The 14,542-nt window shown below is 38.4% G+C and overlaps 2 protein-coding genes across 2 annotated transcripts in view; both read left to right on the forward strand.

Moving 5' to 3' along the window:
- The window catches only part of LOC126955052 (peptidyl-prolyl cis-trans isomerase A-like), a 789,087-nt gene that overhangs the window by 624,020 nt on the left and 150,525 nt on the right, over nucleotides 1–14,542 (forward strand). The gene's annotated exons all lie outside the window — the stretch shown is intronic.
- LOC126955054 (60S ribosomal protein L37-like) lies at nucleotides 14,172–14,530 on the forward strand. The gene has a single exon (XM_050791232.1). It carries the CDS (start codon nucleotides 14,218–14,220, stop codon nucleotides 14,467–14,469), a length of 252 nt encoding a protein of 83 aa, XP_050647189.1. The 5' UTR covers nucleotides 14,172–14,217; the 3' UTR covers nucleotides 14,470–14,530.

Consider the following 14,542-nt stretch of genomic DNA (forward strand, 5'->3'; position numbering starts at 1 on the left):
AGGGCAGCTTCCCAAAGCTGCTGTAGCCAGACTGCCTCTCTAGAGTCCTCCTTTCTGGGTAGGGCATCTCTGAAAGAAAGGCAGCAGCCCCAGTCAGGAACTTAGAGATAAAACTCCCATCTCCCTGGGACAGAGCACCTGGGGGAAGGGGACTTTGTGGGCATAGCGTCAACAGACTTAAATGTTCCTGCCTGCTGGCTTTGAAGAGAGCAGCGGATCTCCCAGCACAGCGCTCAAGCTCTGCTAAGGGAAAGACTGCCTTCTCAAGTGGGTCCCTAACCCCCATGCCTCCTGACAGGGAGACACCTCCCAGCAGGGGTCGACAGAAACCTCACACAGGAGAGCTCCGACTGGCATCTGGCAGGTGCCTCTCTGGGAAGAAGCTTCCAGAGGAAAGAACAGGCAGCAATCTTGGCTGTTCTGCAGCCTCCACTGGTGATACCCAGACAGACAGGGTCTAGAAGTGGGCCACCAGCAAACTCCAGCAGACCTGCAGCAGAGGGGCCTGACTGTTAGAAGGAAAACTAACAAACAGAAAGGAATAACATCAACATCAACAAAAAGTATGTCCACACAGAAACCCCATCTGAGGGTCACCAACATCAAAGACCAAAGGTAGATAAATCCACAAAGATGAGGAAAAACCAACACAAAAGGCTGAAAATTGCAAAACCCAGAATGTCTCTTCTCCTCCAAAGGATCACAACTCCCCGTCAGCAAGGGAACAAAACTGGATGGAGAATGAGTTTGATGAATTGACAGAAGTAGGGTTCAGAAGGTCGGTAATAACAAACTCCTCTGAACTAAAGGAGCATGTTCTAACCCAATGCAAGGAGGCTAAGAACCTTGCAACAATGTTAGAGGAATTGCTAACTGAAATAACCAGTTTAGAGAAGAACGTAAATGACCAGAGGGAGCTGAGAAATACAGCATGAGAACTTCGTGAAACATACACAAGTAACAATAGCCAAATTGATCAAGCAGAAGAAAGGCTATCAGAGATTGAATATCAGCTTAATGAAATAAAGCGTGAAGAGAATATTAAAGAACAAAGAATGAAAAGGAACAAACCAACCCTCCAAGAAACATGGGACTATGTGAAAAACCAAACCTATGTTTGATTGGTGTACCTGAAAGTAATGGGGAGAATGGAGCCAAGTTGGAAAACACTCTTCAGAACATTATCTTGTATCTTCAGAACATTTCCAACCAAGTTGGGAAACACTCTTCTGAACATTAACTTCCCCAACCTAGCAACACAGGCCGAAGTTCAAATTCAGGAAATACAGAGAAAACCACAAAGATACTCCTCAAGAAAAGCAACCCAAAGACACATAATCATCAGATCCACCAAGGTTGAAGTGAAGGAAAAAATGTTAAGGCCAGTTAGAGAGAAAGGTCAGGTTACCCACAAAGGGAAGCCCATCAGACTAATAGCAGATCTCTCTGCAGAATCCCTACAAGCCAGAAGAGAGTGAGTGCCAATAGTCAACATATTTAAAAGAATGTTCAACCCAGAATTTCATATCCAGCCAAACTAAGCTTCATAAGCAAAGGACAAATAAAATCTTTTATAGACAAGCAAATGCTGAGAGATTTTTGTCACCACCAGGCCTGCCTTACAAGAGCTCCTGAAGGAAGCACTGAATATGGAAAGAAAATACGAGTATCAGCCACTGCAAAAACATACCAAATTGTAAAGACCATCGACACTATGAAGAAACTGCATCAACTAACAGACAAAATAACCAGCCAGCATCATGATGACAGGATCAAATTCACACATAACAGTATTAACCTTAAAGGTAAATGGGCTAAATGCTCCAATTAAAAAACACAGACTAGCAAATTGGAGAGAGTCAAGACTCATTGGTGTGGTGTATTCAGGAGACCCATCGCACATGCAAAGACACACATAGGCTCAAAACTAAGGAATGGAGGAATATTTACCAAGCAAATGGAAAGCAAAACAAAGCAGGATTGCGATCCTAGTCTCTGATAAAACAGACTTTAAACCAACAAAGATCAAAGGAGACAAAAAAGGGCATTACATGATGGTAAAGGGATCAGTTCAACAAGGAGCGCTAACTATCCTAAATATATATGCACCCAATACAGGAGCACCCAGATTCATAAAGCAAGTTCTTAGATACCTACAAAGAGACTTACACTCCCACACAATAATGGTGGGAGACTTTAACACCCCACTGTCAATATTAGACAGATCAGCAAGACAGAAAATTAACAAGGATATTAAGAATTTGAACTCAGTTCTGGACCAAGCAGAAATAATAGACGTCTACAGAACTCTCTATCCCAAATCAACAGAATATACATTCTTCTCAGCACCACATTGCACTTACTCTAAAATAGACCACATAATTGGAAATAAAACACTCCTCAGCAAATGCAAAAGAACAGAAATCATAACAAACAGTCTCTCAGACCACAGTGCAATCAAATTAGAGCTCAGGATTAAGAAACTCATTCAAAACCACCCAATTCCATGGTAACTGAACAACCTGCTCCTGAATGACTACTGGTTAAATAACGAAATGAAGGCAGAATAAGTTCTTTGAAACTAGAGAGAACAAAGACACAATGTACCAGAATCTCTGGGACACAACTAAAGCAGTGCTTAGAGGGAAATTTATAGCACTAAATGCCCGCAAGAGGAAGCGGGAAAGATCTAAAATCGACACTCTACCATCACAATTAAAAGAACTAGAGAATCTAGAGCAAACAAATTCAAAGGCTAGCAGAAAACAAGAAATAACTAAGATCAGAGCACAACTGAAGGAGATAGAGGCACGAAAAAACCTTCAAAAAATCAATGAATCCAGGAGCTAGGTTTTCTGAAAAGATTAACAAAATAGATAGACTGCTAGCCAGACTAATGAAGAAGAAAAGAGAGAAGAATCAAATAGACACAATAAAAAATGATAAAGGGGATATCACCACTGATCCCACAGAAATACAAACGAACATCAGAGAATACTATAAACACCTCTATGCAAATAAACTACAAAATCTAGAAGAAATGGATAAATTCCTGGACACATACACCCTCCCAGGAATAAACCAGGAAGAAGTTGAATCCCTGAATAGACCAATAACAAGTTCCGAAATTGAGGCAGTAATTAATAGCCTACCAACCAAAAAAAGTCCAGGACCAGATGGATTCACAGCCAAATTCTACCAGAGAGACAAACAGGAGCTGCTACCATTCCTTCTGAAACTATTCCAAACAATAGAAAAAGAGGGACTCTTCCCTAATTCATTTTATGAGGCCAGCATCACCCTGATACCAAAACCTGGCAAAGACATAACAAAAAAAGAAAATTTCAGGCCAATATCATTGATGAACATCGATGAGAAAATCCTCAATAAAATCCTGGAAAACCGAATCCAGAAGTACATCAAAAAGCTTATCCACCATGATTGAGTCAGCTTCATCCCTAGGATGCAAGCCTGGTTCAACATATGGAAATCAATAAACGTAATCCATTACATAAACAAAACCGATGACAAAAACCACATGATTATCTCAATAGATGCAGAAAAGGCCTTTGATAAAATTCAACATCCTTCATGCTAAAAACTCTCAGTAAACTGGGTATTGATGGAACGTATCTCAAAATTATAAGAGCTATTTATGACAAACTCACATCTAATATCATATCAAATGGCCAAAAGCTGAAAGCATTCCCTTTGAAAACCAGCACAATAAAAGGATGCCCTCTCTCACCACTCCTATTCAACATAGTATTGGAAATTCTGGCCAGGGCAATCAGGCAAGAGAAAGAAAGGGTATTCAAATAGGAAGAGAGGAAGTCAAATGTCTCTGTTTGCAGATTACATGATTGTATATTTAGAAAACCCCATTATCTCAACCCAAAATCTCCTCAAGCTGATGAGCAACTTCAGCAAAGTCTCAGCATACAAAATAAGTGTGCAATAATCACAAGCATTCCTATACAACAATAATAGAAAAACAGAGAGCCAAATCATGAGTAAATTCCCATTCACAATTGCTACAAAGAGAATAAAATATTATGAATACAACTTAGTATATACTTAGTATATACTAAGTACAACTCATATATATTATGAATACAACATAGGGATGTGAAGGGCCTCTTCAAGGAGAACTATAAACCACTGCTCAAGAAAATAAGAAAGGGCACAAACAAACAGAAAAACATTTCATTCTTATGGATAGGAAGAATCAATATCGCGAAAATGGCCATACTGCCCAAAGTAATTTACAGATTCAATGCTATCCCCATTAAGCTACCATTGACTTTCTTCACAGAGTTAGAAAAAACTACTTTAAATTTCATATGGAACCAAAAAAGAGCCCACATAGCCAAGAAAATCCTAAGCAAAAAGAACAAAGCTGGAGGCATCATGCTACCTGACTTCAAACTATACTACAAGGCCACAGTAACAAAAACAGCATGATACTGGCACTAAAACAGATATATAGACCAATGGAACAAAACAGAGGCCTCAGAAATAACACCACACATCTACAACCATCTGATCTTTGACAAACCTGACAAAAACAAGCAATGGGGAAAGGATTCCTTATTTAGTAAATGGTGTTGGGAAAACTGGCTAGCCATATGCGGAAAATTGAAACTGGACCCCTTCCTTACATCTTATACAAAAATTAACTAAAGATGGATTAAAGACTTAAACATAAAACCTAAAACCATAAAAACCCTAAAAGAACACCTAGGCAATACCATTCAGGACATAGGCATGGGCAAAGACTTCATGACTAAACACCAAAAGTAATGGCAACAAAAGCCAAAATTGACAAATGGGATCTAATTAAACTAATGAGCTTCTGCACAGCAAAATAAACTATCATCAGAGTAAACAGGCAACCTACAGAATGGTTGAAAATTTTTGCAATCTATCCATCTGACAAAGGGCTAGTATTCAGAATTGACAAGGAACTTAAACAAATTTATAAGAAAAAACAAAGCCCCAGCAAAAGTGGGCAAAGGATATTAGCAGACACTTCTCAAAAGAAGACATTTATGCAGCCAACAACATATGAAAAAAAGCTCATCATCACTGGTCATTAGAGAAATGCAAATCAAAACCACAATGAAATACCATCTCACGCCAGTTAGAAGGGCCACCATTAAAAAGTCAGGAATCAACAGATGCTGGGGAAGATGTGGAGAAATAGGAACACTTTTTTTTTTTTTTTTTTTAAGATGGAGTCTCGCTCTGTTGCCCAGGCTGGAGTGCAGTGGTGCTATCTTGGCTCACTAGGAACACTTTTATATTGTTGTTGGGAGTGTACATTAGTTCAACCATTATGGAAGACAGTGTGGCAATTCCTCAAGGATCTAGAACCAGAAATATCATTTGACCCAGCAATTCCATTACTGAGTATACACCCAAAGAATTATAAATCATTCTACTATTAAGACACATGCACACGTATGTTTACTGCAGCACTATATACTATAAGAAAGACTTGGAACAAACCCAAATGCCCATCAATAATAGACTGGATAGAGAAAATGTGGCACATATACACCATGGAACACTATGCAGTCATAAAAAAGGATGAGTTCATGTCCTTTGCAGGGACATGGATGAAGCTGGAAACCATCATTCTCAGCAAACTAACACAGGAACATAAAACCAAACACTGCATGTTTTCATTCATAAGTGAGAGTTGAACAATGAGAACACATGAACACAGGGAGGAGAACATCACACACTGGGACCTCTCATGGGGTGGGGGGAGCGGAGAGGGATAGCATTAGGAGAAATACCTAATGTAAATGATGAGTTAATGGGTGCAGCACCCAACATGGTACATGTATACATATGTAACAAACCTGCATGTTGTGCACATGTACCCTAGATTTTAAAGTATAATTTAAAAAAAAGAAAGAAAATGTGGCACATATACACCATGGAATACTATGCAACCATAAAAAAGATTGAGCTTGTGTCCTTTGCAGGGACATAGATGAAGCTGGAAACCATCATCCTCAGCAAACTATCACAAGAACAGAAAACCAAACACCATACGTTCTCACTCATAAGTGGGAGCTGAATAATGAGAACACATGGACACGGGCAGGGGAACATCACATACCAGGGCATGTTGTGGGGTGAGGGGAAAAGGGAGGGAGAGCTTTAGGACAAACACCTAATGCATGCAGAGCTTAAAACCTAGATGACAGGTTGATGGGTGCAGCAAGCCACCATGGCACGTGTATACCTATGTAACAAACCTGCACTTTTAGCACATGTATCCCAGAACTTAAAGTAAAATTTAAAATAAATAAATAAATAAAAGAAAACAGTGGAGCAAGAAAATCATATATAGATAAAGCCAGAGACACAATGAGACTGTCCTTCTCTAGATCAAACACTGTCACATGTCATCATACTTGTAACCCAAAGTATCCTAACTTACAGTTTAGGAACAGAGCTACATACTGTGAAAAGGGGCCACTTCCAATGAATAATTTTAAAATCTTGGTATCTCTAGATGTAAGTCATCTCTGTCTGTCTATCTATCTATCTATCTATCTATCTATCTATCTATCTATCTATCTATCTCAATGTATCTACCTACCTATCTATATTATCTGTTTTATTCCCAATTTACAAATCAAACTAAATTGAAGATTGTTATTCTCCTTAGTTTTTAAGATACATCAGAGACACACTTGGGTGTGAGCTATGCCTCCAAATCTTCTCTAGTGACTAATTATTGAGATTCTTTTGGATATAAACATGTTACCCAAAAGATAATACTGTGAACACCCAAGTGTTTAAAGCTTGTTTTCTACAAACAGCATAAATTAATAGATTTTGAATTTTTGTGATTAGATAAAAAATAAAATTATTAAAACAATATATACACTTAATACATGTGATGCATTCTGATATTTTCTATTTACTTAACTGTTACATACAATCTACTAAAAGATTCTATAATCCACTCACTAATAGGTTTGTAACCTGCATTTTGAAAAGTCACTGATAAATTACTCTTTTGCTTTTGAAAGAAAATAATCCTCTCAAGAAATAGAAGGATGACTTGTCGCTGTTGCAAAGAGTATAATATAATGAAAGGAAAACAGATTCATTTACAATCTTTCAGTTTTCTGCACAAGTGGACTATGAGATAACCATTCAGAATAAATTTTTACTAAATCATCATTTTTCTCATATATAAAGATAAAAGGTTATTATAGTTATTGCAAGTTATTCAAGGATATGAAGTTTTGCTTGCCAAAGGTTCCATGTCTCCTGAAGCTTATTTTTTGCTTTGATAAAAACAAGCTAGTAAAAGCATTTAGTACAGATGAGGCCTGGGATTTCTTTCTAATATTCCAGAACACTATGATACATTCCCTAAGGATAATAAATGTTAAGAGAGTTGCATTCAGATTAGCCACTAGTCCACCACCAATGTACACCTGCTACAATAATAATTTTCATGTGTTACACTGCTGCAACAAATAATACTCTAGAAGGGCTTAGGAGAAAAATGTGGCTCCCTTAGTGAGTGGCTTATTAATAAGGAGTGGCTTGAATACTCATCTTCCCTATTATGTACTACTACATAAAAGTGAAGGACTTATGAACCTCTTTTCTCTTCTATGCTGTTTTTATTTATAGAATCAGGGAGGAAGAGATCTTGGTTTAATAGTTTTATCTTGTATTATTTTATTGAATATGTTTTTCTCACCATTTCCATACTCTTCTCCTTCCTGAATACCCATAATATGAATATTTATTCACCTAATGTGGTATTCTATACATTCCGTAGGCTTTCTTCATCCTTTCAAATATTTTTCTTTTTTTCTTTTTCTTTCTTTTCTTTTTTTCTTTTTTTTGATGTGCCTGTGTTATTTCAAAAGATCTGTCTTCAAGTTCAGAAATTATTTCTTCTGCTTGTTCTAGTCTGCTGGTGAAACTCTTGATTGTATTTCTTTTTTATTGCATTCATTGAATTATTCAGCTCTGTATGGTTTTTAATGATATCTATCTCTGTTGAATTTCTAATTCAAATCATAAATTGTTTTCCTGATTTTGTTGAATTATCTGTCTGTATTTTCTTGTATCTCACTGAGTTTACTTAAGATTATTATTTTGAGTCTTTTTCTGGCACTTCATGTATTTTCTTATGATTGGAGTCTGTTACTGGAGAATTATTGTTTTCTTGTGGAGGTGACATATTTCCTTGCTTTTTCGTGGTTGATATGTCCCTATGTTGATTTCTACACATCTTGTAGAAAAGTTACTTCTTCAATTTTATGGGGTAGGTTTCATAGAAAAAGAACAATTTGCATTAATGGGTCTTGGAGTGTCAGTTGGGTGGGGTGTGTTGGCCTTCATTTTAGGTGGATGCAGTAGCGTAGCCTCCATGTAGTTTCTTTAACTGAAATCCATGCTAGTGGTGTTTGCGAGTTTCTCAGTGGCCTAAGCTGAGAGAATTTGTGGTGACAGTGGTGTGCCTTTGCTGGGATTGCCCTCACCACCCCATTTCTCTGGTCAGGGGTACATGCATGCACACAGTGGGTCAGCCACCTTGGGGTCTGTCTTGCTATGGTTGAACCCATAGGGCTGTTACACTGGTCAGAAGCACACACAAGTGGCTGCTTGGTTGGCTCAGGGGCATGTCCACTGGGGACAGCCCATGGGGCTGTTTCTCAGGTCTGGGGCATAGGCTCTTAGCTGCGTGGCTAGCCTAGGGATGTGTCCACCTATTTCTCAGATCCTTATTGGGAGCACAGGGCCAGTGGGAAGGCCCAGGGGTGTGTTTGTGGTGGGGTTAGGGGAGGATGTGAGAATGCAGGGCTGTTTCTCAGGTTCTGACTGTGGGCACGCAGCCAACTCCACTGGGTGTATCAGGTGCTCAGATGCTCCGAGACCTCTCCCACTTGGAGGAAGGCATGCAGCAGTTTGGTTGGCTCAAGGGCAGGCTTGTCCTGGGAAGGACTGGAACACCATTCCTCCTGCCATAAGCGTGGGTGGGGGTTGGTTTCTCTGCCATGCAAGACCAGAGTCACAGCCAATCCTGAGCCCAGAATCCCCACAGCTGGGTTGTGAGGTTCAATCACCCATGTGTGTTTGGCATAATGAAGATGGAGCCCAGTGCTGGAAAAACACAGTGGCTACTGACCTCAGAGCAAGACACACTCCAGAGATGGCTCAGGTCTCAAGACGGCACCATGCTGCAGCAGCTTGGCTCAGAGTGGGTGAGTAGGGTTGGGAAGTATACACCTTGTACTCCGAATGCAGTGCAACACAGCTGCGTGAGTTCCCTGCAGCTCTCCAAGATGGACTTGGGGCTTACAGGAACTGTGGGATTCTCCTGTTTAAGAACTATAGGTGTTTGCAGTGGCAATGGGGCTGGGGGACAGTGGGGATCTCCTGCTTATCCTTTCTCCACATGTGAAGTCTCTCCTGACTCCAGGTATATCTGATCCAGGCAGAGAAGATGAAGCTGCAGACAACAGGTACCTCCACATTACCCTCCTAGACTTCCAATCACTACTCCTCCACTGCACTCCAGCACTCTCCCTTCAACACTGTAGTCAAAATCTTAGCTGTTTATTCATTGCCTTGGTCCTTTATTGTGGTGGGAATGAATGCCAGGTATCTCTAGTCAGTCATCTTGCTGACATCCCTCTCAATAGCTTTATTTTGTAAATGAGTAGTGAAGACTAAGAAAGGCAGCAGCACGGTAAATAAGTGCCTTCTCTTGAGAATCAAATTCCCTGAGTTCAAATCTACTACTTCTTAACTGTATGCTCTTGGGCAAGATATTAACTCTGTAGGTCTTAGTTTCATTAAACTTTAAAAATAAGCATTCTAAGAGTATCTGACTTTCTTGGAGGTTGCTGTAAAAAGTAAGGGTAACGTTCTTTATATAGTTTCTGAAAAAGTAATAAGTATTCAATAAGTATTAGATATTTTAATGAGGTGACTTGCACAAGGTCAGGCAGCTAAAAGGAATGCCCAGTCTATTGTGCAGTATAAGACATTTGGTGTTTCTGCTATGTATACCAAAGCATACTAATTATATACAGTGACATTAATGACATAATATCACTAAGTAATATTATCTTTTTGCCATTTTTCATAAAACTAATTCAAAAACATACTTTTGTATTTAGTATAATGTGTATTTCTCTGAATGCTCAGACTTCAATTTACAGTTTGGTTTTCTATTTCAGCAAAGCTATCTTTTCAAAAGATATACTCTAGGTACTGTGGTGCTTTAGGGCATTATTACAAACATGGGTTTTCAGTGTACTATTGAGTCAGAAATACTGTTTAATGGAAATTACAGGGGATAGGCTGCCAAAAGAAAATACATTTTTACTAAACCTTGTACTCTCTGTGAATTTTTCAAGAGTGCAAAGTAAAAAATTTACAGAACACACAAAGCTCTCAGGAGCCAGTGATGTAGCTATATATTATTTCATTGTAATTCAAATACGTAGTAAAGTGAAATGTCATTTGACAGCATTTTCTATTTCTCCTTTATATTACATATTAGAGATATAAATATCAGGAAAAAATTTACTCATAGATCCCATTATGTGGAAAAGAATATCTTAATTACTGGTTATTTATTGTGAAATAAAATAAAATATGCACAGACACCCCTCACTTTTCACAGAGTCATGACTTCTGGCTTCCTATATTCCTCATACATGCGTCATCTTAGCTTCCAGGGTAACTCTTATTACTATTCCTTCCATGAAAAATGATAATTGGTAAAAACTAAACAGTTACAGTAGTCAATTTTATAAGTTTTGCTCTTTCAGAGCAAAATTAAGATAAGAAATTATCAGAAAATGAGTAGGGCCTAGGAATGGTGATTTAACAAAAAATATGCTACACACACACACAGCACATTTTATGCTCTCTCTCTATATATGCTATATATAAACATATGATACATATAAACATATATTTATAAAAATATATTTTTTTCTTGAGAATTTTTTTGAGAAAAAATTACATATTTCTATATTATATATATATGTGTATATATATAAAATATATATATATATGTTAGGCACATATTCCTCTTGGACTTAGGTGCCTTAGGCTGGATACCTCTCCTACCCCCGACAAAAGCAGAGCCTTTAAAAAGCGTTGTGTGCAGTGCATTAATTTTGGAATGTGATTCTAAGGAATGGGACTGGGAACTTTGAAAAAATTAAATAAGGTAAGCCAATCTAAGACTGTATTTTTAAGCTCATCAGTACTGTAGGTAACTGAAGACCCTAGTGGAGTCCTACTGGAGACCACTAAGGAACTATATGGAATGCACTTCAGAATATTCTGCCCAAAGGACAGAAAAGGGGAGTATTTATCTACTGAATCCTGCCCCTATTGTCAATTCCCTCAAACTTCCAGGTTTGCATATATGTCAGTGTAGATTAGCAGATTTCCACAGGTGTTCCACGTAACTGAGGTGTCAGAAAAGCACTAATACAGAAATCTAGAGACACATGGGACAACAGAGGTAAAGTGCTATCAAAGAGTAAAATGTGTGAATTGAAAAATGGCCTAAGAGGATGTGAGGTAGGACACAAGAGATATTAAATACCGTCCAATCCTTGCAGCACTCAGAGCCACACAGTTTCCACATTGAGTCCAATCTGTCACAGAGTCTTCAAGGAAGTGGGGGGCCATTACACAAATACTAAATGCAAAAGATTTAGTGGAATAAGTTATGTGGCTCCTGTAATTGATTCCAAGTCTATAATTGATAGTTATCATCTCTCTCTTCCACCACAAATTCTGTATTTCTCTCACATTTGGCCAACCTCTTCAGTAGGTTCACGTGGTTTGAATGGTGAGGTGACCTAGACCTTCATCCTCAAAGGGTCAGAGTCTTTAGTTGCTTTACCTTGTCAGGCTGTGGTTGCTACAGTTGCCCATTTAAGGTTATTACTTGACACTGAAGCACCAAAGGATGCCTCAATGAATCCCGTAGGAAGGACATACTCTATACTGCCTCCATTAATAGTTATAACTCTAGCTCTGCATGGTAGCCAGGATCAATATCTCTTCCAATATCATGCTTCTATTTGCCTGCTGAACAGTTGACACAAAGAGTCATTATGACTAGATGGCTTTCATAGCTTCAGGTACCTCAGCTGCACCTCAAGCTAGTCTACCACTCCATGAAAGTTTTCATAACTGTGAAGTTACTTATAGCAGAGCCATTGCCACCAACAATGGGGTCCTTGTCACCAAATGCCCTGTGATACAATTCTAGATTCCCATCCTGATGAGCTGCTTTCTAGGGCTACTTTAGGTAATCACTGACTTAGCCAGGGTTCTCCATGAAGCAAACATAGGACAATAACTTCCAAAGAGGTTGACTGTAGTTAAGTAATTCCAGAGAGGACAGAGGTACTAGGAAGAGCAAAACAGAAAATGATGGAAATGAAGGAAAGATAATGCAAAAGTGTGTTACTAGTTGGCCACTGTTGTGGATAACCAGAGTGGGATCCTTTTAAGAGAACTTCTGAGGAGCTGTGTGGAACGGACCACAGAATTGTTAAACTGAGGGATGTAACAGGGAAGTATTTATCCATCAACTCCCACCCTCCTTGGTCAAGAGGTGCCCCATGCAATGTTTTAGTCCCTTCACACATCCAGGATAGTTCATGTGTGAGAATGGCTAAATGGGTTCCTGCAAGTGTTCCACACAGCAGAGGAAGCAGAGAAGCCCTAGGGGCAGGAAGTAAGACATACACAGTACAGCCAAGGCAACTGGCCAGTCAGTTCACTGTATACAACTGATTGCTGGAGTAAAAAGTTAGGCTGAGAGGATGGGAGGTGGGTCAGAAGAGCTATCTAGGACACAGTGAAATAAATGCTCTAATAAAGCAATGTGTAAAATACTACAGTAACTTATATGGAAAAGAAGAGACAATCCTTAAGCTCTGAGGCATGAGAAAAGGGCTGAGGGCTCACTGTAATTGTTTTATCCACTTGCTACCCTTTCTTTTTCAATATCAGATTAATTATGCTCATTATTTTCTGTCCCCTAAAAGTCTAACATTTAAAAAAGGAGGAAAAGGAGGAGGGGAAATTAAATATTTTTTTCCTGTGGCAAAAACTTTTTTAACATTCAAAAAAAGTAATTTGGAGCCAAAAATGAAAAGCATATTTCCCTTCAGACTGTGATTTACACTTTCCTGGAGCTGGGAAAAAGCATGAGAAAGCACCTGAATAAATCTGCACACTGTGGAATCTATTTAGGTGGTGAGAAGAGAGAATCTGCTTGATACTCAGTGAACAATTCAAATCACAGCAAAGAAATGCATTTATGCATATTTTAAACAAAAGGATGATTATCCTTTCATGGTCCTGAAGTTGAAAAACAAATTTGAAATGGCTATTACAAACACCCATCTCAAATACAAGTTTCTATAGGATACATCATTTGTACCTGACTAATGGACAAGCTTTCCGAAATTCTGTAGTTGATATGCATGTTCCTTTCAAAAGAAAATGTTTATGTAATGTATTTTTGCTTGCTTGGTATTGGAAGAAACGGAAATGTCTTATCTAGATGAAAGAAAGTTAAGAGATGTTTAAAAAAATCTTAACAAATTTTAAAAAGATACACATTAGGTTTGAGAAAGCTCACAAGCCACAACATTCAAATTCAGTATTTTATATTGCCGTGATTGTATCTATCATATTTGTGCTGCATTTTTATCCATATTATAAACAGTTGTGATTTATATCTGGAACTGTGATTCATAGTGTTCAATTCACTTCTAAAATCAAGATACTCTAAAATATATCTTATTTTTATTTTGATAGTTTTATATGCATTTATAAAATTATTCACATAATTTATAAATCAATCATCCTAGGTTATTTAAAATATACCATTCCTATCCAAAACAGGCAGATCATTTCCATATCAAATTAATTAGTAGCTATTGTCAGTTTTAAGAATAATTTCTCAATTTATCTAAGATGCCTAACACTGCCACCATGATGTGTAGTCAGGAGGATACTTTTTTGTAAAAGTCAGCATTTATCTTACACTAACTCCCTTTTCAGAGAGAGAACATATTTAAGAAATGAGTAAGTTGTTTTCTTCCGGTCTCTCTGGTCTCGGCTGCAGAAGCGAGATGAAAGGGAACGTCATCGTTTGGAAAGCGTCGCAATAAGATGCACACATTGTGCCGCCGCTGTGGCTCTAAGGCCTACCACCTTCAGAAGTCGACCTGTGGCAAATGTGGCTACCCTGCCAAGCGCAAGAGAAAGTATAACTGGAGTGCCAAGGCTAAAAGACGAAATACCACCGGAACTGGTCGAATGAGGCACCTAAAAATTGTATACTGCAGATTCAGGCATGGATTCCGTGAAGGAACAACACCTAAACCCAAGAGGGCAGCTGTTGCAGCATCTAGTTCATCTTAAGAATGTCAACGATTAGTCATGCAATAAATGTTCTGGTTTTAAAAAATAAAAAAAATAAAAAAAGAAATGAGTA

Source organism: Macaca thibetana, chromosome 5 (assembly GCF_024542745.1).
Source record: "Macaca thibetana thibetana isolate TM-01 chromosome 5, ASM2454274v1, whole genome shotgun sequence".
Classification (NCBI taxonomy): domain Eukaryota; kingdom Metazoa; phylum Chordata; class Mammalia; order Primates; family Cercopithecidae; genus Macaca; species Macaca thibetana.

Excerpts from the sequence above, each read along its gene's own strand:
- LOC126955054 (XM_050791232.1), top strand. The coding sequence starts at position 14,218 with ATGCACACATTGTGCCGCCGCTGTGGCTCTAAGGCCTACCACCTTCAG.